Source organism: Hippopotamus amphibius, chromosome 9, assembly GCF_030028045.1.
Source record: "Hippopotamus amphibius kiboko isolate mHipAmp2 chromosome 9, mHipAmp2.hap2, whole genome shotgun sequence".
NCBI lineage: Eukaryota > Metazoa > Chordata > Mammalia > Artiodactyla > Hippopotamidae > Hippopotamus > Hippopotamus amphibius.
Window position 1 is genome coordinate 92,367,520 of NC_080194.1, and position 26,908 is coordinate 92,394,427.

The 26,908-nt window shown below is 39.7% G+C and overlaps 2 protein-coding genes across 4 annotated transcripts in view; one reads left to right on the top strand and one right to left on the bottom strand.

The window, feature by feature from the left end:
* Nucleotides 1–113: 113 nt before the first annotated feature.
* Nucleotides 114–25,295, bottom strand: PAFAH1B2 (platelet activating factor acetylhydrolase 1b catalytic subunit 2). Of its 2 annotated transcripts, none has more exons than XM_057747828.1 (6): nt 25,112–25,295; nt 18,073–18,160; nt 7,772–7,861; nt 6,928–7,044; nt 5,426–5,548; nt 114–2,145 (listed from the first exon to the last, which is right to left on the bottom strand). In XM_057747828.1, exons 1-6 carry the CDS (start codon nt 25,216–25,218, stop codon nt 1,867–1,869), a joined length of 804 nt encoding a protein of 267 aa, XP_057603811.1. In that variant the 5' UTR covers nt 25,219–25,295; the 3' UTR covers nt 114–1,866. The 2 variants fall into 2 exon arrangements, with proteins under 2 accessions (XP_057603811.1, XP_057603812.1); XM_057747829.1 differs by lacking the exon at nt 25,112–25,295 and adding an exon at nt 24,902–25,068.
* SIK3 (SIK family kinase 3) overlaps nt 24,636–26,908 on the top strand; it is a 295,319-nt gene continuing 293,046 nt past the window's right edge. Inside the window, exon 1 of one of the 2 annotated variants that reach the window (XM_057747818.1) lies at nt 24,636–24,729. The gene's annotated coding sequence lies outside the window, so the exon portion shown is untranslated. The remainder of the gene's footprint in view (nt 24,730–26,908) is intronic. The other variant, XM_057747824.1, reaches the window with a different exon arrangement.

Here is a 26,908-nt window from a genome sequence, read left to right on the forward strand (position 1 = left end):
TCTTTGCATACACAAAACTGTGGCTTAGTCAATTCTCCTCCCTAGAACTATACCTCAGCTAAGGGGAAAAAAAAAAATCTGTCTTGAAAAACTCAAGAACCTGGGCTACTAAAAATAAAAAGGAAAATTTAATATAGTAAACAAATTTAGTAAACACCACATATATTTTCGGTTAATGAAGACATGATACATTCAAGAAAGCATGTCTTGTTTTGTTTTGCTTTTTAAAGACAAAAAACCCTCCAAAAACAAAATTCCTAGAAAAAGCCTTGAAGAGAAAAAAAAATCAGCCCAAGTTCTGTCCCTTTCAATCAGAAGTAGCTCTTAGCGCAAACCACAAGTCCGTCCCCCTCCAACACACAAAAGCAATGCCACGTGCCTTGCAAGCAGAGTATGAAGCATATGCCTTAGTTACTGAACTTGAACACTTAGCAGAATCACTGCAGAGCACATTTTGATGGGTTACTTCAATATCCACCTGGTCCAGTTTAAAGTATTTGTTTGTAGATCCAGTTTGTACATATCCCATAGGTATATTAAACAATAAACCACCTGTTGTCCTATTATTTTTTAAATGGCAGTTCTTGTAGCTCAACAAACCATTAAGACTATAAAGAGCTCTCTTGAAAGAAATTCTCAGATGAAGATATATTAAGGAGAAATCCTGAAGGTTAAACAAACCTAGTTCTTTTTTACTAAAAAGGTAGGATCAAGCAGAATGTCTATTCTGAAGAGAAGCTTTACTGTTTCCCCACAAGAAGAGGCCAAATTTTTCTGGACTGATAATAATTTAAAAACTAAGCCAATAAAAAATAAAATAAAATATACACCTTAAAATACTATAAAACTTGAAATAAAGTCAGGGCTTACGGAGTGGGAAACAGAGTTCTGATTTTTTTTCCCCAAAAGAAGGAAAACTGTAACAGGTTTTAAGGGAAAAACAAAACAAACCAAACCAGAACTCTGACTATGGATAGCACTACACAGACTCTATAGCACACACCACCACACAGGAATGAGTTACACATCAGTAATATCATCATGAGAGTAACCTGGCTGGGGACTTATACTTCCAGCAACAGAGCTCCTAGGTCAAAAACGTATTAAAAGCTTGTAATGTCAACAAGAACCCCCCCCCCCCGCAAAAAAAAGAGGGGATGAGGGAGAATAGAGGAAAGGCTGCATGCATGGGTCTATTACAGACATGATATTCAGCAGCATAAAAATAACACCCTCCATAGAGTCCCCCAAATGGGGCAAAACCTATTTTTCACTGCTAAGCATGGGAAAGATTAACAGAGTGGAACAAATTCACTTGTAACTACAGCATCTCCCATATTTGAATGACAAGTACGTTCAATCTGATGCTATATGTTGCTATAACATTGAGAATATGTATAAGTAAAGCAAAATAAAAAACAAAAAGCTAAATTAGGAACTTTAAAAACTGGAAAAACATCTGTTTTAAAGCCAAGTAGGTGTGAGTCTAATCATCATTATATACGACATAATCCATAGAAAGAAAGGCCAAGAAAAGAAATCTTCATTTTGTTCAGTACTTAGGCTTGATGTTGTCCTAGGAAAAACAGTGATAATTCAATGACTGTCACACATATAACTAAAAAGTCCCCTTCTGGTTTCAAATGAATTTAAACCACCATCTTCCTTGGCTAATTTTTCTCCTGTGTCAACAAACCTTCTATGTACAGGACCAGTTTAAATCCCTCCTCCCCTTCAAACACTAGATAAGAACATCCAGGAACATTCTACAATGCAAAGTGCCTTAAGAAAGAGAAGGATTCTGTAGTGCCAGTGATATAACTGATCTGAGGAAGCTGGGACGCTATTAACACTGATGGGAGCCAGTCAGGCAATGGTGGTTTGTTTTTCCTCAGGTGTTTCCTCCAACAACTGCATGATCAGTTCATGGAGTGGTTTGCAGATCTTTGCATAGCCCCCTCCTGTGAGATGCAGAAAATCAAACATGTCGTGGCAGGAGATGGCACCGTCCGAGTGCACGAAGCCCCCATCTGTATCCAGAAGCTGAACATTGGCAAGCTTCGGCAGGGAAACCTTGAGGAGCTGGTTCACCTTGGCATTCTTTTGCCTCAAAGGGTTGGGCTTTTCACCTCGAGGTAACAAACCCTGGGCAAGAGCAGAGAAGCAGAATATAAGATAAGAAGACTCACTTTTTCTCTACTTACTTGTGATTTCAAATATCCCTGGAACTCTCCATTTGGCACTTTTTACATCTTCCAGTTCTGAAACACTGGACTAGACCGGGTCTTAATGAAAGCTGTCTATTCCTCCTTGGATTCTTCTCAAGTTCCTCTTTCTCCTCTGTCCCTTAACTATTGGTATTCTTCAGGCCCAGAGCTCTTCCCACTCTACACACTTCAGTCAGATCTCTTCCTGGAGCTTCAGAACTGCGTATTGAACGTCCAGGTATAGAACCAAACTTGAATGTTTCTGAGGCACTCCCAACTTAACATGTCCAAAACCATGCATCATCTCCCCCACAGGCTATGTTTCTTCTCTATGTCAACTGGTCATTCCAACATCCCTGAGTCTCTCATCCCATGTATCTTATCTATTTATCATTAAATCACTCTGCTTTTACATCCTAAATATTTTTCCAATCCATTCTTTTTTCTGATTATGGACACTGCTATGGCTAGGGAACTTATCACTACTCACCTCAATTAATGTAACATCTCCTCACTGGTCTTCCTACCTTCAGTGGTACCTTCCCTTCAATTCATCCTCCATATAGTCCACCACACAAGCTAGAATAATCTAGCTCATTAATGCCACATGGAGCCTACACTAGTACACACGAGAAATGGAGCTGGAACAAATGCTGTCTTGATGAATCAGAGCCACAGAATACCTGGTGTATAAAACAGAGATGTGCCCTACATTCGTTTTTAACTTACCTGTTAATGATCTAATATAATTTTCCGATAAATCAGATGTCTGTCCTTCCACTATAGTAAATAAAAGCCAGCTCTTATGTGGCAAGAGTAAAATTTTATCATCTCAAAATAGAAATGGACTTTACAGATAATTGATCCTATTATAAAATTGTCAGAAATCCCCAACATTTTAGTTGGTTTATAGCTAATGATGCCACACAGCAAGTTATTTGGGCAAAAATGTTGCCACCTGTTTCTCCTACAGGGTTTGATAAGAGGTCTTACTTCATAAAAATGGGTTTTCTGTACGCATTTTACTAAAAGAACAAAAAAATTTTTATGCCCAAAGTAAGTACTTACTCATGTCTGCTGTAAACTTTTTCAGCAAAATGTTGGGCCTTGATTATCAATTTACTGTGTGACTGTACGGTTTCAAAGAGAACTATACAGCATTACGAATACGCTACCCCAATCCATCTCCTTTCATCCTTGTAAGTGCAGATGAGGTCCATCCTAAACCCTAGTTTATATGACTGTTAAAAGTATAAGGCTCTGCATCTAATAGTTAACAAGGAAAAGCTGCCCTCAGTGGTGGCACAGCAAAGCTTGGTTGAGATATAATGAGCAACCAGGACAGACGGCCATTGACCAATAAACACATACGTTGTTCTGACTTTCAAAGAACACCACAGCAGTTAAAGCCATAAAAGAGGATTATGCCTCAAGAGCAGGGCGCCATACCTATTGGGATTGTCAAGCAAGGATGAGAAAAGTAGCTTATGTATTAGAGTAACATTTTCCTTAATAAATGGGTATCAAGGGTATGCCATGTGATTTTTTTCTCTATAATAATTGATAATTGCTAAAATACTATGTTAAAGGAGACAAAACAAAAAATTCCTAATTCCTTTACCATGTAACAACTATTTTAATTTTATTTCCTTTTCCAATTTGCATATTTACTTTCAAACAATTCTAAATATAATATACATACTGTTTAGTATTTGGATTTTTCACTTAAATACATCATAAATTCTGTTTTCACACAGTCCTCATAATTGTCATATGATTAGTGCTATTATATTCAATGACTTTTGTAATCATTCCCCCATGGGGTTGATTATTTAGGTTATTTCCAATGTTTTAGTACTGTAGATAACACCACTGTATATCAAATTCAAAAGATACTGAATACTCTTTGTTGAAACTAAGAGTATTTATGGAGCATTTATTCAGCAACATTCAAGCAACAAATATATGACCTAAGCAACTGCAATGTACCACCACTGTACTTCAGAGATGGAATCTTAACCACAATGTAACCCTTTCTGGAATAAGGCAGGATATAAACAAATAACTAAATAAGTAAATTAATTAAATAACATGTAATAAAAAAACAAGACCTGGCTCTTTAGAAACCTGTTACAATATCCAAACTCCTGACATGGGACCTGGCCTCTCTCTCCTAACTATCCCAGACTTGGTATTTATTCCAATGATAACCCTGAAATCCTTTTAGCACTCTCCTTCACTCACCCAACACATACATGTATAAGCCTTTGATCATTTCCGTCCTTTCTTCCTCCCTTTCTTCTCTGTAATATCTTCTCTTCTTTAACTTCTCCATTTGTCTGGAGACCAGTGAATTCTTTAAAACTAAACTCAGATGTAAACTTTTATGTCTAAAATACACCCTGTTCTCCACTTAGCAAACAGTATAATAATTCTGTTTTATCTTGCTGTGACCATCAGCTCCTCGAGAGGAACTATGTCCTACTCATTTTTTGTATGCTCAGGACCTAGGATAGTGCCTTCTACATACTGATGCTCACATGTTGAATAAATGGCTACCTTATTAACACTATATCTCATTAAAGAACTGAATACATATCAGATTTCTCAAAAACATACATTTTTAGCTGGGCTAAGAATTCTACAAGTAAACTTTAACACTGAAGTAGACAGCTGTTTATCCCTGAGACCATGAAGACAATGCTTTAATTCTACAAAGAGTAGCATTTCCTGTTGGGGTAGAGCTATGAAGTACCCATTTTCTTCCTGATGGAATCTTCGATATTTTAAAGAATTCAAATATTCTGATAAATACACCACCTTTATCATATTAACAATGGAACAAAACAACACATCTAGGCTAATTCAAACTCAGGTCTAATAAAAAAGAGACTCAGGACTAGGAAAAGTCTCATTATGCAATTTAAAAAATTATCAGAAAACAGTCAAGGGAAAAAAAAAATTAAGGCTACCTAAGGCAGCAAAGAGGATTTCCACTTCTAAATAAGGATGAGCAGAAAAAAGATGACCCCACAGCTGTCCTAAGAAATGATGAGACTGATAAAGATGATGGGATGTATCAGAGAGGGGCTTCTTAGGAGCATGATATACTGCTTCCACCTAAAGAGTCTCTATATTCATGGGCGACCATATTTCTAAAAAGACTCCCCACCTTACCTAATGATATCAAGCTCTCCACCCACCCGAAGACCACATACCAGTACAATGATTTTGGCCTGTGGCTGCCTTGTGTTGATAAGTTGTACGATGGCCTCGATTCCACCTGCTACTTCCTCTGCTGTATTTTCATGGTTGTTTGTTCCTACCCAGACAACAATGACCTATAATTGAGGGAAGGAAGAAAAGGAAAAAAGATAAATATGTGGGAACAAAGGACTGTCCACTGGTTGAAAATCTTATTTCAAAAATCAAAGAAGGAAAGATGAACTTCTCAAATGGTATTGGTAACTTCAATAGGGCAGCCATCTTAAAACATTAATGTATGCCTTATATCTGGATAAATTCCAAATAGAGCAATGCTTAAGTGGTAAAACTGTACTAGGGAGAGATGAGAAAATTCTTTATCATTATGGAGTTGGAAGCTAATCTCTCAAAATCCAGAAATTATACAAAAAAGATAATAAATTCAACTGTATAAAAATAAAAGAAAAAATGAAAGAAAAAGGTAAAATTTAAGAAACATGGGGAAAATACTTATGTGACATCGTAAGACTCCCTCAGTAGAAGTACCTTCTAGAAAAAATAAAAATAAAAGTACCCAAGGGAGTATACTGGGTATAAATACACAGTTCTACTCAAGGAAAAGAGCGGGATGGAGGCTGGATATAATTTTTAAAAGTTTTTCTCTTTAAAAATAAATTTTACAAGACAGCTATCACCTAGAGACATACATCTTACTATACCACCCAACAAAGTAATTCCCACCTGTCATAAAAGAAAGGAATACGCATAAGTTCTTCTACTAGGCAAAAATACAATACTTTCAACCTCAGCAACTGTTATCAATGGCTCAGCTTTGCTTTCTTTTTGTTACTTGGGGTTGAAAAAACTTATATGCAGTGTGCCAACTTGCAACGTCGATAATGCGATAAGGCACTGGGTACATGTTTCCGCTGAACATTTGCTCACATCTGCTTCAAATTTTCTTCAGAAGAACTTGGAGGCCTTGATTACCAATCTGTTTATATGTTTAAATGGATTCAGGGCTTCCTAGGTGGCGCAGTGGTTAAGAATCCACTGCCAATGCAGAGGACACGGGTTCGAACCCTGCTCCAGGAAGATCCCACATGCCGCAGAGCAACTAAGCCCGCACACCAAAGGGAAAAAAAAAAAAAAGGATCCAAAATTACTTCTTCAAGTGAATTATATCCCTGCTGCCATGGCCCACCTCTGAGCACTTCCCCCCTCACACTGCCTCAGGTCCACAGAACAGCATACCTCATTAGCATCAAACCTCTTCCTAGAGCAGAAGATAATTATAACAAGTACAAGCAAGCAATTCTTAATTAAGCATGTATTTGGAATGCTCTTCAACAATGATAATATCGTTTCTCTTAAAGGGGCACGAAGCAAAGAACAACAGTGAAATAAAGCTTTAAAGAAGCAATTTTTTTTAAAACTACCAGTTTCTGACAATTTAAGTATCTGCAAGAGACTCAAGATTAAGGATATTCTTTAAAATAAAAAAGTTTCATTTCACCTTAGGTTTAATATTCTCCAGTTCTCCATTCTTTAGTCTCCATAAAACGTGTCTTGTTGTATCTCCCCCAATTCCAAAATTCAGTGCATGAAGTGGGGAAAAAAGTTCTCGCCATATCTAAAAAGAGAAAAACTTGATTTAGTTAAGCAAAAATTAGAGGGAAATAAAACTCCTCAACTGCAATGTGTTGTGAGGCATTTGTGTAGCTCAGTTCTTAAACAGCATTTGATCTCAGCTCAAGACCTGAGTCATAGCTCAACCTGATGCCACTTAAGAGGTACCAAAATTTATAATTGAGCTGCCAACTCAATAAACTCTCCTTTCCCTTTATTTGACCATTTAAAGGAATAGGGTGAAGTAGAAACATGAGATGAAAAAATTTAGAGTGCTCAAGCCAAGAAGAAATAAAGCTATCTTTTCTTTTAAATTTCCCTTGGGAGAATGCCTAACCTTAAAAAGATTCAAAACAGTTCACTACAAAAAATATCTAAAATTTAAAAATGATAAAACACAATAAGAATTGAGAATCATGACTAAGACAAACAAATGAGCAGATACAAGTAAGAAAACACTAAAATACAAATAAGAATTGAAAATCATGGCTAGGACAAATAAAAACAAATATAACGTGAAGCTTCTTGGAAGCCAAGGCAAAAAAGGGAGCTTAGTTATAAATGGTGCTAAATATTTTCTTTTGCCTCATCATGCTTGATGGCACAAAGAATCCCATCAGGTAGGTCTGATTTCCCTTCTACTCTGAACTAGAGTGGAATGGATGCAAGTCTGTTATCAATGAATGTGTTGCCATTAGCAGCCAAGGACCACCCTCACCACTTCATCTTACCTCATACTGCTGCATCAACTGCACCATGGAGTCCCCCACGAACAGGACATCTGGCTCTTTGTCTTTGCAGTCCAGGACAAATCTGTTGTGCTGGTGCGAAGAAGAAAGAACAATCAGAAACTGACATTTCTTTCCCTGTGAGATTTCTTGGCCTAGACAGAACAGCTGTTCAACCAGTTACTCTGTTGTTAAACATTCTACTTGGTCTGTCCCTAAAACTGATTCCTCTCAATCTGCTACTAACTGCTGGGCCCTTCCGATACTGATTATTCTAACTGTGCTCAAGAAAACCAGAAAAAGAAAAAATGCATGCACATGTTTTTTAAAAGCTTACCTTTTCCTTCCACTCTTTTAAAGAAAATTTCAGATATACGCAAACCTGACGTAATACAACAAACACCTGTACACATTCCACCTACATTCAACAATAATGTTTTTCCTCATTTGCTTTGTGTGTGTCTGCGGAATCATTTGAGGGTAACTGCAAACATTGTGATTCTTCACCTTTAAATATTCCACATGCATCTCCTAAGCATAAGCTCGGTATCCTATAAAGCCACAAAACTACTATCACATCTAAGAAAATGAACAATAATTCTGTAACATTTAATATTAATCTTTACAATTGTTCCCAGAGTTGGATAAAGTATGTGTATCTATTTTTTGAACTAGGATCCAGTCAAAAGGCATGCATTTTATTTGAATGATTTAAAAATGGCCTCTGGAGCCTAGTTCCTATAGCCACAGTATAGGATATCTTTCTTTTTATTAGATTGCTACTCCACTGAAAGGTTGCAGCTACCTAGAGACTTCCTTTTAAGACAACCTCTACGTGGTTATTTTTAAATTGTTGCTTTGAGGGAACTGGGGAACTTAATATAGCCCCTGGCCAGATACTCTGAGGTCTCAAGTATTCTTTCTCTGGGAAACTTTGTGCATGGTGCAGGAGCTTAAGAGTAACATTGTCTTCTTGCCTTAATTCCTAGAAATTAAGGGAATCTCAAGAAATAAACTATGACAGGAGGAGTTCGAATACATGGCCTGTCTTGTTTTCACTTAATTGTTTTGAACAACTGAAATATTTCTAGGCGCTGGTTTCTCTAACTGGGTCTTTATATCCAACTGCTTCTTCCTCAGTCACCTTTGCAGTAAAGGGCTCAGATAAGCCAACTCAACTCCTTGATTCTTTTTTTTTCCCCTCACTGGTGGATTTTTATTATAATGAGATAAGACAATGATTTGCTGACGTGCCAGTTTCCGGAAACAAAGTGAATCAGCTGTATTTATACATACATCCCTATATTCCCTCCTTCATGAGCCTCCCTCTCAACTCCTTGATTCTTGAGGCAGCATCCTTTCTCTATTTGGACTTCACTTCTGTCCTTGGATGCTGACTGGATGTTTCTGTGTTCTCAAATTCTCTTGGCTTTTATTCCTTGATCCACTTGTCAGTTTTATCACTTGACCTCCTCGTGGTTTCCCATCAAGCCAGAGCAAGTCAGGGGAGGTAGGTACTTGATGACCAACAACTCGTGCCTTGTGGATCACGTTTTATTAAATTCTGGTTTTGCTGAGTTACTGAGCATACTTAAATAACAACCAAAACATTTAAGTTTGGATAAGAATGGGTTACTTTATCAAGTAGATTAAAAGGACAGTGTACCTGTCCTTTAGGAAGAAATAATCAGGCCTAAGTCAACAGTAAGGGGCAAGATTAGTGGGAATTTCACTTTATACAACTTAGGACAACATGGCTGTTTCAGTAAATGAAGCTAAAGTTTCTCCTGGATCCTAGAATTCAAAGCATATTTATAAATGCATAATTCAGCTACTGTATGGTTTAAATGGGCTCATTGGGCTTGCCTGGGAAATGTTATAATTTTTACTATTTTCTACAGAGAAAATATTTTCCAATTTATGTATCAAACAACTCAGTGAACCTTTAAAATACAACCAATTTTTATGTTGGAACTATCTGTGCAGCAGTTTCGTTACAGTTGTACATAAAGTGTTTTTACTGTAAAACTGAGTTAATGTATAAAAATATACCTTTATGCCATAATAAAGTTACTAGTATTTAAAAAAAAAAAATGGCCTCTGGAAATGTCTGCTAACCTCTAAATGTGAGACATTGGCAAACTGGGACTCAGGCTTTTTCAGTCTAATCCAAGTTTCTAAGCAGGGGTGACCTAGCCCTGGCATACATCTCTCTGCTCTTAAGGCATAAAACCTTTAAAAAGATTTTACCCATTGATGCTAAACTGAAGGACATAGTTTATTTCTCTAAATGTTTAATTAATTAACTTGTTTTGGCTGCATGGGGTCTTCGCTGCGGCACTCAGGCTCTTCATTCTTCATTGTGGCACGCAGGATCTTTCGTTGCAGCATGCGGGCTTCTCTCTAGTTGTGGTGTGCAGGTTCTCTCTCTAGTTGTGGCGTACAGGCTCCAGGGCATGTGGGCTCTGTAGTTGTGGTGTGTGGGCTCTCTAGTTGAGGCCCTCAGGCTCAGTAGTTGTGGAGTGTGGGCTCAGTTGCCCCTCGGCACATGGGATTAGTTCCCCGATCAGGGACTGAACCCATGTCCCCTGCATTGCAGGACAGATTCTTTACCACTGCATCACCAGGGAAGTCCCGTAGTGGTTTAAATTTTTTAATTTTTATATTCATCCCTGAAACAAATTAACATGATGCTTTAGCAGGTCTCTTACTCAGTTCTACGGAAAGGTCTGAATGCTGTTTCTTTTCCTCAAACTCTACATTCAATTATGCTTCCTCTAGAAACTAAGGTAGAGTTACTATTTAAGTATTTCTGCTGATAATACGAGCGCAGATGACACTGTGGTGAAAGTGAGATATTCCACTGCTATTGGTGAAAATGCAAAAATACTTCTGAAAATAATCTGACAATTAAGACATCTCTTTTACAGTGAGGATTTGGGATAACTTTTTCTTTTTTCTTGGGTCCGTGTCTTAAGATGAGCAAGAATAAAACTCTTAGCTCGTTTCACTGAGTAGGTGCTCTTCCACATCATGTCACCTCTCTACTCTGTGTACTGAAGTGCCAACCACCTCTCAATACCAACAGAACAGCTCATGTTTAAAGAATGTCATGGAATTTAAACCCTGCTGTTCTAAAGGTTTCAGCACTCTACATTTTCTTTTTAAGTAAAAAAGTAGTTACAATGAGCTTGAAAAAATAGAAAAGATCAAAGCAAAACATTCATAATTCTACCATCTTAACCCAGTACCTATTAACATTTTGGGGTATTTTTTTCTCATTTTCTCACCCCCCTCCCCCCAACTTTAACACAGTGGAAACGTACGTATACCTCTTTTTGGCATAATAGCTTTGGGGACAGAAAAACCTATGTTCAAATTCTAGCTTGTCTACTGTCTAGTCCAGTGACCTTAAGTACATAACCTGAGTCTTGCTTTTACAAATCTGCTGGCAACTCTGTTTTAGAGTTGTGAAGATGAGAGTTCTATAAAAGGGGCCCAGCTTTTGGCTGGCACCCAGTAGGTACTCAACTAAAGAGCAGCCATTATAATCTCATATAACATCATATTAGAAATATTTTCCTATACTGCTACGATTTTCATAACCATAATTTTTAAAAAAATTTTATTGTGTAAATTTTTAAAATTTATTTATTTATTTGGCCATGCCACACAGCTTGTGGAATCTGAGTTCCCTGACCGGGATTGAACCCAGGCCCTCAGCAGTGAGAGCTCGGAGTCCTAATCACCAAACTGCCTGAGAATTCCCCATAACCATAATTTTTAACACCACTTAATATCCTACTGGATGCAACCAGCGACACGTGCATTTTTTCTACCTTTTTTCCCCCTAATGACAGATTTGCCAGAAGCCTCCTATTGACTGAGATGAAGAAACAAACACACACACACCATTTTTTTTTACATGTTGGGAATTTTTAGGTCAAAGGGGATTAACACTTTCATGGATCTTGGATATAGTTCCAAATTCTTAACAAAATAACACTGGCTGTATCTATTTTGACTGCAGCAATGTATTAGAGCTCATTTACCATACATGTACTTGCACTGGTTACTTCTCTCTCTCTCTCTCCTTTTTTTCCCCATTATTTTAATCTGTACTTTTTGGAAACAAAAGTTAAACAGGTCCTGTCGTGCTCATTGAGACAATTATCTAGTGTATTTGACTATACTTTCATTGATAATACAACAAAAAATATTATTGCTTCATCTGTAATATTTACTGCAAATATTTGTCAGTCTGCCACTTGATACATTTATTGATAATACAACAAAAAGTATCAAGGTTTCATCTGTAATATTTACTGAAAATATATGTCAGTCTGCCTTCTTTAGGCGGTTAATGTTTTGATATGATTTGTTACTAAATTTGTCTACAGTATAATCTTTTAATTATCACCCTTGGGACTTCCTAGATGGCGCAGTGGTTAAGAATTTGCCTGCCAATGCAGGGGACACGGGATCGATCCCTGGTCCAGGAAGATCCCACATGCCACAGAGCAACTAAGCCCGTGTGCCACAACTATTGAGCCCATGTGCTGCAACTACTGAAGCCCACCCGCCTAGAGCCCATGCTCTGCAACAAGAGAAGGCACTGCAATAAGGAGCCCACGCACCACAATGAAGAGTAGCCCCCGCTGGCCGCAACTAGAGAAAGCCTGTGTGCAGCAACGAAGACCCAATGCAGCCAATAAATTAAAAAAATATATAAATTTAAAAAAAGGTAAAATTAGTTATACCTTATCAATTCCCTCAAAAGCAAAAACAAAAAAACCCCAAAACACCACTCTTAAAACTTACAATTATGGAAAATATCAAGTGTACAGGAAAGCACAGAGAATATAACACAATGGATCTCCATGTATCCATCACCAGCTACAGCAATCATCTAACTTACCGCCACTACTATCCCAACATTTCAGACACTACTACCCCACCCCATTCTCAGATTACTTTGAAGCAAACTGGCTATAGCATTTCTTTCTTTTTTTCCCCCAAGCTCTTTATTGGAGTATAACTGCTTTAAAGCATTTCTTTTTAACTAAAAAAATTTTTTTTAAATTTCTTTATTTTGGCTGTGTTGGGTCTTTCTTGCTGCACATGGGCTTTCTCTAGCTGTGGTGAGTGGGGGCTACTCTTCATTGCGGTGCATAGACTTCTCAGTGAGGTGGCTTCTTTTGTTGATCACGTACTCCAGGTGCGTGGGCTTCAGTAGCTGCAGCACGAAGGCTCAGCAGATGAGGCATGTAGGCTCTAGGGCACACGGGCTTTAGCAGTTGGGGTGCACGGGCTCAGCAGCTGTGGCGCATGGGGTTAGCTGCTCCACAGCATGTGGAATCCTCACGGACCAAGGCTCGAACCCATGTCCTCTGCATTGGTAGGCGGATTCTTAACCACCATGCCACCAGGGACACGTCCCTAGGATGTAGCATTTCATGTATGAATATTTCAACATGCAGCTTTTAAAAGAGTAAAAAAAAAAAAATAACCACAATATCAGTTCTATCCCTCTAAAATTAACAGTAATTCTTTAATATCAACAAGTAACTAGTGAGTGTTCAAATTCAATGTCACAAAATTTTATTTTATGATTTTTTTTTTAAATCAGGATCCAGACAATTTGTCTCTTAAATCACTTTTAATCTATAGGTTCCCCCTCTCAAACTTATGTTTTAAGGAATATGACTGTCTGACCTATAGAATCTCCCATAGTTTGGATTTTGTTGATTGCATTCCTGTGGTAGCAGTGGATATGTTCATCTGTTCCAGGTACTTCCTGATATCTGGTACTTAAGTCTAGATTGGGATGGATATTTTGGCAATACTCCATGGCTAGTACTGACTATCACACATCAATACTTGTTTTAATCATGATGGTTTTTCTTTTATTTTAACATTTTGTTTCAAAATAATTTTAGATCTACAGAAGACCTACAAAGATTGTAAAGTATTTGCATATACCCCTCACTCAGCTTCCTTCAATGTTAGCATCTTATATAAGCAGAGTACATTTGTCAAACCTAAGAAATTAACATTAGGGAATACTATCAACTAAAAGTTCATTCAGATCTCACTAATTTTTCCACTAATGCCCATTTCCTGAATCAATCCAGGATATGACGTAGCATTTCATCTACACATCTCCTTTAACTCTTTCAATATGGTATACTCTCTTGACCTTTTCTTGTCTTTTATGACCTTGACACATTTAGTTGCGGTCAGGTGTTCTGTAGACAGTCCCTCAATTTGGGTTTGTCTGATGTTTTCCCATGAATAGACTGAGGTTATGCATGTTTTGGGAAGACTACCAGAGGTGATGTGCCCATGTTGTATCATATCAGGGGATATCAATATAACATTACTGGAGATGTTAACACTGCTCATTTGGGTAAGGTGGTATTTGCCAGTTTTCTCCACTATCAAGTTATTCTTATCCCTTCCAACTCTATATGTTAGAAGCAAGACATAAATTCAGCTACACCTTCTAGAGGGAAGGGGTATCAAAAAATATGTGGTCGTATGTTAAAACCACCAAAGTAACTTACAGGAAGATACTCTGAGGCTAAGCAAATACACCGTTTCTCCTTAAAGTTGTGTCCGCTAATGTTAGTACTCATCAATGGATCTTGCCTACAGTAATTATTACTGCAGTGTTCTATCCATGATCTTCTTTTCCCTCCTTTCTTCTACGTTTATTAAGTAACATTATTCTGTAAGGGAGATTTAGCCCTCTCCCCTATTTATTTATTCATCCACTCATTTATTTACAGCAGAGTGCATTAGTGCATACTTCTTTTATTCTTTGAGTTATAAACCAAAAATACCGTCATTTATTATGTTGCTCAAAATGTTCAACTTTGCACTTTGGGAGCTGTTTCAGGTCTGCACCAGGTGGTCAAAGTCAGTATCATCAATGAGATAAACCAATACCGCATGTATTCTATGTGATGTGCTGGGGACCCATCACTTCAGTGATAGTCCTGCTATCCATCTTTTTTTTTTTCCTTTTCTATTTTGAGTAGTTCCTTACTTTTTTTTGTATCACAAGATGCTCCAGACCAACCTTTTTTTTACTTCCTTTGCTCCAGCTATAGAATCAATCATTTCTCCAAGGAGCCCTGGCTTCTTTCATTGGAGAATTGTATTTAAAAACCAAGATATGGGTATATATTTTAATATAAATTAGTCCTTCCATATTATACAAGTTTTTAGAAAAATTTAAATATTTATATCTGTTTTTCTTCCATTCGACTACTTTTTCCCAGTCAGTGCTAATTATTTCAAGTCTGCTAATTTATGCCAGAAACAACAAACACATCTAGTTTTAGTTACTACTTTTCCATCAATGAGAAAACAAACAACCCACTGTAGTACTTCCATATAAAGTAACTGAACACTACTCAAAGAGAAAAAAATTAATAAACTACAGCTATACTGTGAACATGTATAACATATACTGCAGAAAACAGTACATTCCCTGGTGGCACAGTGGTTAAGAGTCCGCCTGCCAATGCACGGGACATAGGTTCAAGCCCTGGTCTGGTAAGAGTCCCGAATGCTGTGGAGCAACTAAGCCCACGCACCACGACTACTGAGCCTGTGCTCTAGAGCCTCTGAGTCACAACTACTGAGCCCACATGCCACAACTACTGAAGCCCACATGCCTAGAACTTGTGCTCTGCAACAAGAGAAGCCACTGCAACAAGAAGTCTGTGCACCGCAACGAAGAGGAGCCCCCACTCACCACAACTAGAGAAAGCCCATGCGCAGCAATGAAGACCCAATGCAGCCCCCGCAAATAAATAAATGAATAAAATTAAAAAGAAAATACATTCTGTCATACAGAGTGAAGTAAGTCAGAAAGAGAAGGACAAATATTGTATGCTAACTCACATATACGGAATCTAAAAATGGTACTGATGAACTCAGTGACAAGAACAAGGACGCAGATACAGAGAATGGACTGGAGAACTCGAGGTATGGGAGGGGGCGGGGGGTGAAGGGGAAACTGAGACGAAGCGAGAGAGTAGCACAGACATATATATACTACCAACTGTAAAATACTCAGTGGGAAGTTGTTGTATAACAAAGGGAGTCCAACTCGAGGATGGAAGATGCCTTAGAGGACTGGGACAGGGAGGGTGGGGGGGACTCGAGGGGGGGGGGGCGTCAAGGAAGGGAGGGAATATGGGGATATGTGTATAAAAACAGTTGATTGAACCTGGTGTACCCCCCAAAAAATAAAATTAAATTAAAAAAAAAAAAAAAAAAAAGAAAGATACTATTTACACTTTGAAAACATGTAAAAATACTAAATATATTGTTTAGAGATTATGCACATGTAATATGTAAACATATGAAAAAAAATTTAGGATACCGGCTTGGGGATGGGGAGGTAGGAAAGAGAAAGAAATGTGATCAATGAGGGATATATGGGGAACAGCAATTCTTTCAGCAATGTTTTAAATACACATGTTCAAAATACTTCATAATTTTTTTAAAGATATAAACAAATGAGGAAGATTAAGAAAGAATAACCAAGTAATTGATCTATAGGAGAATAGTCAAAATAAAAAACTACCACTCAAAATAAGCTGGCTGAAAGACGGATTTTTAAGTCTGAGATGACAAAAACAGAAAGAGAATACAACTATGAAGAGTATAAAGAGAATCACTAAATACTAAAACAGAAAAGTCTGGGGACTTGAAGTCATACAGAACTTGTTATTTCAAAGGTTGGAAACAGATAAAGGTTAAATAGTTATTGTTAAGTTATACCAGTTTATTAAAAACAAGTTACAAATATTGAAAAAAATAAAGTGCTAAAGAAACAATGGGACCTATTGAGAAGGCAAAGGGGCCAGAGTTTGAAGGGATTCCCACCTGCTAAACCTTGGACAATCTGAGTTTCAAAATTACAGTGGATTATAACCCAAATGAATAAAATAAGAACCTGTGAGACCATACTATAAAGAATTAGAATTGGTTAAGGCCAACACCATCTTAACCAAGTGATCAAAGTTTAATATCACCAATGAGACAAACCAACATCAGTGCACTGAAGACATCACTTTCCTGATATTCCTGCCAAAAATGTGTAACCTGAATCTTGATTATAAGAAAAGAAGACAAACTCAAATTGAGGGACATTCCACAAAATAAATGGCCTATACTATTCCAAATGGTCAAGGTCACGAAAAACAAAGGCTAAGAAATGTTTCTGATTCAAGGAGAATAAAGAGATAAGACAACAAAATGCAATGCGTGATCCTAGGCTGGGAAGAAAATTGATATAAAGAACATTATTGGGACAACTGAAGAAATCTGAATATGCTTTTTGGATTAGGTGTCAGTATAACGTCAGTGTTAAATCTCCTGATTTTAATAACTATATTGCAGTTATGGGGACTTCCCAGGTGGCGCAGTGGTTAAGAACCTGCCTGCCAATGCAGGGGACACGGGTTTGATCCCTGCTCCAGGAAGATCCCACATGCCTCGGAGCAACTAAGCCTGTGTGCCACAACTACTGAGCCCATGAACCACAACTACTGAAGCCTGCATGCCTAAAGCCCATGCTCCGCAACAAGAGAAGCTACAGCAATGAGGAGCCTGCACACCACAATAAAGAGTAGCACCCGCTCGCCACAACTAGACAACACCCATGTGCAACAATGAAGACACAACACAGCCAATAAGTAAATAATCTATAAAAATAAAATAAAATAAAAGTTGAATGCCAGTCACTCAGTTAAAAAAAAAAAACCTATATTGCAGTTACATAAGAAAAGGTTCTTGTTCTTAGAAAACACGCTCAAATATTTAGGGGTAAAGGGACATTGTGATGACCACAACATACTTTCAAATGATTCAGAAAAAACGGTAAGTTGGTAAACAGTACAAACAGATACAGACAGAATGATTAGGCAGGTGTGGCAAATTTTAACAAGTGGCAAGTCTAGATGAAGGATACAGGAAGTTCTCTTTAAAGTGTTTGTAATATCTGTATAATTTTGAAGTTACTTCAAAATTTTAAAAAGCTTAAAAAAAGAATACTGTAGAGACACCGTTATCTATTAAAATTAACAGAGGGCAATGACCATGTTTTCAAAATATTCCTCAGTTCCAACATCAGATGATTAGGAATGACATCCCTAACATCAGACTTTCATTTACAATAATCAATTCTTGTTGACCATTAAAAACATTCCTTTGGCGCTCTGCTCAAGACTCTCAAAACGGAAGAGACTCATCTATGTGAATAACACACATGCACCTCATTTTACCTGAGACATCCATCTGTCATCTCCTTGAATATCTTCTGCTGCATGTGGAATGGCTGCTGGGTTTGAGTCTCCTTGGCTCATTCTACACCTGAGGAAAAAAATGTCTATGTCATGTTTTGTTCACTGACAGGAATGTTTCTTTGTTACCACTTACTTAAATATTACAGGTTTTAAATAAGAATAAGAATTAAATAAATTTCATTGTGATTTTGCCTAGAAACAATGCAACTGGAGTTTATCTTCAGCAGATTTCAGGTCATGACTGCCTAAGTCCCATAAATATCTAGCACTATTAAACTTCCAGGCAGGTTTGAATATCATTCAGGAACAGTGCATCACATTAGCATAAACCTTCCACCTATATTAGTTTTTCATAAATACATGTTATTGTAAGAACCAAATAACAAGGAATTAAACCCTTAAAGTTCAATGACATCTACATTAGAGCCTTTTAGGCTGCTAGAGTCACACACTTAAAAGTTACTACAGCACTGATTAGAATTCACTGATTACTAAACATCACACAAATACCTGTACTACAGATTATGCTAAAACTAGCCATAGGCTCTGGTTTTTCAATTTTTATCATTTATTTATTTTTATTTTTTGGCCATACCACACAGCATGTGGGATCTTAGTTCCACGAAGAGGGATCGAACCTCTGTCTCCTGCAGTGGGAGCTCGAAGTCTTAACCACCAGAGCACCAGGGAAGTCCCTGGCATTGTTTTGTTGTTGTTCTTTTAATTAATTAATTTATTTATTTATTGGCTGTGTTGGGTCTTCGTTGCTGCCTGAGAGCTTTCTCTAGTTGCAGTGAGCCAGGGCTACTCTTCATTGTGGTCCTCATTGCAGTAGCTTCTCTTTACAAGGAGCACAGGCTCTAGGTGCACAGGGGTCAGTAGTTGTGGCACACAGGCTTAGCTGCTCCACGGCACGTGGGATCTTCTGGGGCCAGGGATTGAACCTGCGTTCCCTGCATTGGCAGGCAGATTTGTAACCACTGTGCCACCAGGGAAGTTCCCCTGGCATTCGTTTTTTACAAATGTTTACTAGGTATTTTATTTTTGACAGGTCTCCACTAAAAAAAATTTGATTAACGATAAGCCTAAATATAGCATCTGATAGTGGAGAAGGAGGAATAAGTGAAATTCAGAAAAATTAGAAATGCTAATCTTCTAGAAAGACAAATAAGAAACCAGACTGTTTTCAACCAACTCTGGAGAATACATACTAGAGACATCAGGCTCAAGAGGTTACTTGACAAATGCAAAGGATGGTGAAAGAGAAAAAGATGGGGTTTTGTGGCTTATAGAAAAAAGAGGCCATACTCTCTATTTCCTTCCTTTGCCATCCTCAAATACAACTCAACTTTCTCAGAAAGAGAACTGAGTTATAGCCTTTCATTAAGTATTCACTGATTAACAAAACACCCTGGACTGCCAAGGTAGTAGTTTTTGAGGATCAGAGAGTAACAAGCCCTAAATCTGAAAACAAACCTTCATTCATGAAAATTAAATTACAGAAGCAAACAATTTTAACACTAATTATGCAAACAAATTTGATCAGTCCCAAATGACACTAGGTCTAAAACAAAATTGGGCTCAGGGTTAAGCCCATATCTGACTAAAGATGTGAAATATCATTCATAACCTATGTATATTTCTCTAGATTACTAAAAGTTGCAACTATTGGAAAAATAATAGCTACCTATGAAAGACCGTCTATCCTATGCTTTATACACATCACCGCCGATCCTCACAAAAGTACTGCAAGATGAAGAAAACAAGGATCAGATAATTCAGGTAATTTGTGCAGTGGGTGACTGAAATAAGGTTTGTCTGACCCCAATTATGTCACAACTGGCCCAATGATCACAAACCAGTTTACGCTGACTCCCTAAAGGGGACCTATATCTAATCATTTCACCCAAAGACTTACACCACATCGAGCTAAAAACATCAATGTACACTGCAAGAACTGGGAAAACTGCAAGATGAACCTGTATAGTTCCAATCAGACTATGATATCTGTTTGGGGTTTCACTGTCTAAGAAAAGTATGGGAAAATTAGAAGATACATAAAAGAAAAAGAAAAAAATGATTACAGGGTTAAAACAAATAGCCACATAGAAACATTTATTTTTGAGGTTCTCCTTTTGTCTTTAACCAATAAAACATTCTAAATCTTCTATATAAAAGTTTCTTGGGGTCTTGACTCAAGTCTGGCTATTCAGGTTAAATCTGATACAGCACTTAATAACTGTTTTAATTTTAAACATAGCTTTCTTTCCTGCTGATCAAAAAGCTCTACTGACCTTAAGACTGACTAGGAGCAAAAAACTTTTCCCATTTTCTGGATTTCAAAATTAGATATATAAAGAAATATAGCAACAAAACAGCTCCATTTCCCACTCACTAACTGAAAAAGTCTACTTCCTTACCTTTAATATAGATTTTAAAAACCCAACCATTTCTCACTTATTTTCCCATCTGAAGAAACTCTTAACATGGCAGGTATTTTTGAGGCAAAAGTTAACTGACACAGGGTTAACTGAGAGATCACTACTAAAGAGAAAAAAAATAACCTGTCCTACTCTCACTGTATGATTATGTAATTGAAACCATTTTTCCTGGGGACTGTTAAAAAACAAGGATGACAAACTCTACACAAGGTGCCTCCATCATAAAATGTATCCAAATACATCCCTCGCCACTTGAGACACCAGGCAGGCACTTCAACCACATTTCCGTTCTTGGAATACCATGTTCAGATCTTGCTGAAAAACTTAAAAAGAATTTTGACAAATCAGAGGGTGTTTCAAGGCAAGGAGCCAAGATGGTGAGAAATTCGAAAACCTGTCATATTGGAAACAGTTGAAAGAAATAGGTATGTTTATAATCTGTAGAAAAACTGGTTGGGGAAGAGGAACTATCAGGACAAACAGCTGTCAAAGTATTTGAAGATCACTAGGAAGGGACTTCAGGCTTATTCTGTGTGTCCCTGAAGAGGAAGACAAGGCCAGTAGATACAACGTACAGCGAGACAAATTTCTAACAAACAGTACTGCAAAATGACATGATCTGTCTCTCAAGGCAGATTCCTCCAATGGGGACTCAGAGACTAGGTGAACACCCATTAGAAAAGCACAAAATGAACTAAAGCATATGAGTAAAAGACTGGCCCAGATTAGTGGGGTTCACACATATTTAATGTTTTAGAATCTTTTTGAAATGCTCAATATATGTATATTTATAAATTAGATGTGAATTGCTGTTAACCTGTATATTAAATATTAGTAAAGTTAATTTTTTCCTTTTTTACATTAAGAAACATGTAAAAAGAGGTTCTAAATTTTTTCCTATATTCCAATGTATCCTACGGCAGCGCACATGCTCTACTTTCAAGACCAGTGGTCTATATAAACTATAAGATCTCTTTAGATCTATGATTCAATTTATAGACACGGAGTTTTAGAGTTTCTCCAACAGGTAAACTACTGATCAAAAAATAGTAACTGCAATTAAGATTTATTACAAACTTACTATTTACAAGACACTGTGCTAGGAGCCTTGTTATTTAAATAAAACGGAAGCTCAGGGAGATTTAAGGAAACCGCTCCATGATAGGGAGAGCTGGGATTTGACCTCAGGGTGATATATACGACCCTCCAAAACCTATTACTCTTGAGCAAAGGGCATTAGGTTCTATATAGAAAAGACTACATGAAACTGATAAATTCTAATTTACTGAGTCAATTCACTTATATATCCTACTACCACTACCCAAATTTAATGGCATTCTGATACCCTGAGCAAAATACTTTCATCCCAGTCCTAAATTTTGTCATGAGCAAAATGAAAAATCTCTATGGACAGAGAAACTGAGGATCAAAATGTCACTTATCTAAAATTACCAGGCAGGTAAAACAGCGAATTCCACACGATATTCCCAATTAGTCTTCTTTTTTCTTCTTTAACTATGAATCCTCCTTCCTCCTCTGAGCAAAAATTTGTTTCTTTGTGCCTTCAGACACTTGGATTTTGTATTTTTTGCCAAATCAGAATCTTACAATACAAACTAGCTTTCAGTTTTACCTATACCTATGACTTGCTAACTTTTTTTTTTAATTTTAATTTTTTGGTAACATTTTTAAACAGCAGATAAAAAAAAAAACAACTGAGGGGCAAACCCACGCAATCTTCTCTTCAAGAACCAAGCTGCGGGGGCTTCCTAGGTGGCGCAGTGGTTGAGAATCCACCTGCCAAAGCAGGGTGACGCGGGTTCGATCCCTGCTCCAGGAAGTTCCCACATGCCGCGGAGCAACTAAGCCTGTGCGCCACAACTATTGAGCCTGCGCTTTAGGGCCCATGTGCTGCAACTACTGAAGCCCACTTGCCTAGAGCCCGTGCTCCACAACAAGAGAAGCCACAGAAATGCGGAGCCTGCGCACCACAACGAAGAGTAGCCCCCACTCACCGCAACTAAAAAAAAAAAGGAAAGCCCCGCGCACAGGAAAAAAAGACCCAACACAGCCAATAAAATAAATAAATAAATTTATTAAAAAAAAAAAAAAAAAAAAAACAAGCTGCGAGAACTTCCCTGATGGTCCAGTGGTTAAGACTCCAAGCTGTCAATACAGGGGACATGGGTTCCATCCCTGGTTGGGAAACTAAGATTTCACATGCCACGTGCTGCAGCTAAAAGATTTAAAACAAAACAAACACAAAAAACTATGCATTTAGGGGATTCAAATAAGTCGGGAGTTAGATAAACTGTGTATTATTTACAATAAAAATTAAGAATGAATCGGTAGCCATCCAGAGAACAGCCTGTGGTACGTCACAAAAATTTGAGTGATTTGGGGTTTCCTGCCTCACGCAGAGAACAATATTCTCGCACAGAAGTATTCAGAATGCTGTAATTAGTAACAACAGAAAAAGTACCAAAAGAGAGGCATCTGACTCCCATCTCACCTCACTGATTCATAATAATCGCCCCCACACAGCAAGTCATTAACTTCTGAGATCACAAACGGCAGGTTCAGTTAGAAAAACCCAGCAGAACAGAGATAAAGGTCTGAAGAAATTAATTTATCAGGAGAGACTCTACACTAGCGAAGCTTTAACTGCCCATTAAAATTAGCTCACTGGGAAGATGAGGAGTAAGTGACTTGAGCAGCATTTCCCAATTTTCCTGCATTTTCTGTCTTCTCTACTTAGCTCAGACTATGGCAGTAATAACACGAGAATTTCCAAATGCTTATACGAGCATGGTGTAGTGTGTCTAATCAAAAACCAGTTCCAACAACAAAGAATTGTAAATCCTCAAGCTGAGCTGAATGTTTCTTTAGTTTAACCAGGAAACGGATGGGGAAAGTTGTACTAAGAATTAAAAGATTTAGAATGTTTCCACTCGGACCTGAGACTCTTCATTTTGTTTCAGAGGGAGTTGGCAGGGTTATTCTAAAGGAGAAGGCAGGCATCATCCAGGAGTACCCTGCCTCAGTGGGCTGGTGGATGGGTCCCTGGGTTCCAGCACATCCATAATTTATTACCAAACGCCCAAGCCAACACATTAAAGCACAATGATTTCATACTCCTCCCCTGCTCCCCCACAAGGAGGCAATCTTTATATCACAACAATGTGCCCAGAAGAATCTAAAGACACAAGGCATATCCAAGGCAAAGGTGTATTTCAAAAGCTCAGGGGTACAATACCCTGTGTTTTCTCCATACCTTTACCACTCCCCTAGCATCACATCCCCCATTTAAAGCTGTACGAAATGAGGCCTTAGGGTGGGTCCAGGCGGTCTTCCCTTTCTCCACGGGTAAGCTCTAAAAAGAGGCCAAGGCTTCTTATGTTTGGTTTTCTTAAGGTTTTAATATACATTATGAAAGGCAATGGTGGCCTGGGAGGCATGGAAAGAAGAATAGTGAGTCACCGTGCAACGGGTACATCACAAACCTGAAGGCCAGAAGACCCTGATCTGGCACATGGACACCGACCAGGTAAAAAGCACCCAAGAAAACCCGTCCGCTGGTAGGTTTAACTAGTTGGTTGACCTTGGGCAAATTACCAGCCTCGCTGGGCCTCATCTCTAAAATGAGGTGCTGGACTGGACAGCCCTCTAAGAAATAAGCCCTTCTGAGTAGTGACAGCCTACGGATTCCTGAATATGTCAGTGGAGGCAACGCAGAAGTTTCTGAAGAGTTGCAATTTTTCAACAAAAGGGGTGGGAAAAAGTGCTCCGTCAAAAAAACAACAGAGTAACCGGTCTGGGCCCGCGCCAACGGCCTCTCAGACAGAGAAAAGGGGAGAAAAGGGTCAGAGGTTCGAGCGCGGGGATGGAGGGAAAGCCAGGAGCCGAGACCCGAGGCAGAAGCGCGGCTGGAAATGGGGCTGGCAGTGGCGAGCCCTGGGCAGGGGGGCAGGGGCTGCCGGGCGGCCTGCTCCGTGGGGGCGGGCAGGGCTGGGCCGGGCGGCGCGCCCCGCCACGGTGCTCTGCCGCGGGGAGGGGCGGGGCGGCCGACGAGGCGGCCGGTCTGGGGGTGGGGTGTGCGGGAGAGGCTCCGAGCGGGGCGGCGAGCGGCCTGGAGGTGCGGGGGGGGGCAGCGCGGGCTGACGGCCGGGGAACCCACGCCGGGCCAGCGGAGAAGGTGCGCGCGCGCGAGGCCCCCCACCAAGGTGCGGGGGGAGGGGGTGGCGCGGGGGGAGGGGCCCGGCGGGGTGGGGGAGGGGAGGTCGCGGGCCTCTCACAATAACAAATCGCAGCCCCTTCCAACCCCCACCTCTACGCCGCCGGTTCCCGGCGCCGCGGGATGCACTCACTCAGGCACAGGGTCCGTGCGGGCCCCAAGCGGCTGCGGCGTTGGCGGCTGGCGCGTCTGTCGCTCGCTCAGTCCCGGCGGCCCCGCTTCGGCGCGTCCCTCCTCCGGCCCCAGCACCCGCTGCAGCGCCCCCACTTCCGGTTCCCCTGCCACTCAGGCAAATGGCTCCCGGAAGTCCCGCCCCATCCCGCCCGGTCTCGGCTCTGCTCGCCTCTTTTCGCTTTTCCTCTCTGCGAGCGTTCGCAGCCGCATGCCAGGTGTCCTGCCTCTCCCTGCGAAGTTCCCCGCTTTGTTCTCTGTGCTGCCCTCGTTTTGCATGTACTCCGCGCAGTTTAGATCTCTGTCTTTCCCCCGACCGCATTCCTCAATCCTGCTTTCATGTCACCGCGGTGGGGAAATGGCATTCGGGACAATGTGCAGTGACCTCACACTGACGCCATTCCCTTCCCACCCCGCCAACCTGGCTTCCTCCTCCACCCCATGGAATAAACCAGATTGCTGCCGGTGGGAGGGAGATAGGGCCCCGGGGTGAATGAGGCAGTCTCTTACGTTTATGGATGGAATTTCTGTTTCTATGATGAATGTACGAATTTCGGATGACCGCCTCTTAAGGTGATACTATAGGGGGATGGAGAGTCAGTCTTTTCCTTGGATTTCCATCCAGTTTCGGGGAAGACACACACACACACACACACACACACACACACACAAAGTCAATATTGAAAAGAGGATGTGCTACTTGCTATATAAGTGTGGGATCTATAGCAGTAGAGAGAAGGGGCAAAAGATGTGCGCAGGCTACAGTTAGGAAAATGTTTTGTGGAACAGCGCCCTGAGCTGGCCCTTTAAAAATGGATAGAATTCATTCAGACCCTTTTCTGAATTGGTAGAGCCTTCCAGAGCGCTGAAGATGATTAGGTGAGTTTGCTTTTGCAGACAAAACTCGTTAAGAAGTTAAGAATTACTGTGAAAACCTGGAAGCCCAAAGTTTCAAGATATATCAAGTTATTTTGCAGATGATCTGTGCTGTCAGGTGGTACTAAATTTATCAGGCATATATAACCCAAAATAATTTGTCCTCCTGTGAGATGCTAACTTACCTCGGTGCAGATGTTCACGCAGTATATGGCACACCAGTAGGTAAATGTTTGTTGCTTTAAACGTTTTATTGAAAAGAATTTGTGTTTGGGGAACTCAAACGATGGTATAAAAAGCAGCCCAGAAATATACTGATAACAGAAGACACAGCTTGAATTATTCTCCAGGGATAAATCCATAGAATCCTGAATTTCCTCAATTTTAACACAACACATTTTAATGTAATTACTACCTTAATACAGTCTTACCTGCTTTACTCTAAGCTCTGAGGGAGCAGAGACCTTGTTGTGTGGATTTCCAGCACCTGGCATGGTGCCTGATGCATGGCAGACACTCATTAAATATTGCTCAACCAGGAATGAATGATCAAGGGTTGAAGTTGTGCCTACATGGAACTTACCACAACCCATTGTAACCAAAATTGGGGTCCAGCTGCTTGCCGCTCAAAAGCCAGTTAAAGAGGCAAGGTTGGTGGAAAGGAAAGTTTGCTTTGCTTTGGATGCCTGCAGTGGGGGTGGGGAGGTGGGAGTGGGGAGGGTGCTGTCTAAAGGCCGGCTCCCCTCCCCGTACCTGACAATCACCTCCCCCCCGCCCCACCCCGCCCCACGCTCGCACTGACAATCAGTGGGCAAGAACGTTTATAGGCTGAGGGAGGGGGCTACGTGCAGAAACAGCACCGTCAGCTCTGACAGTCATCTTGAAGTTGGTCATCAGTGGTCTGACCAGCGTCATCTTGATTGTTTTAGGCACAATTAATCTTCAGTTCCTGGGTCGGTTTGTTTCCATTTCTCTGAGGCCAACTCTCGGAATTGTGGCAGCTTGTCATGGCTACAGCCTGGTCATCATGTAGTTAACTTCTTCCACCTGGTGGGGGTTTCAGTATCCATAAGACAGCTCACAGGATAGGGCT

What these genes read in the sequence shown, in the direction of transcription:
- PAFAH1B2 (XM_057747828.1), bottom strand. Translation starts at nt 25,218, where the DNA reads ATGCAAAACGAGGGCAGCACAGAGAACAAAGCGGGGAACTTCGCAGGG. An exon ending in GAGAGGAAAAGCGAAAAGAG is followed by an intron (nt 18,161 to 25,111) that starts GCGAGCAGAGCC and finishes TTTTTTCCTCAG; the next exon opens with GTGTAGAATGAGCCAAGGAG. An exon ending in TGGAGAATATTAAACCTAAG is followed by an intron (nt 5,549 to 6,927) that starts GTGAAATGAAAC and finishes CCTCAATTATAG; the next exon opens with GTCATTGTTGTCTGGGTAGG.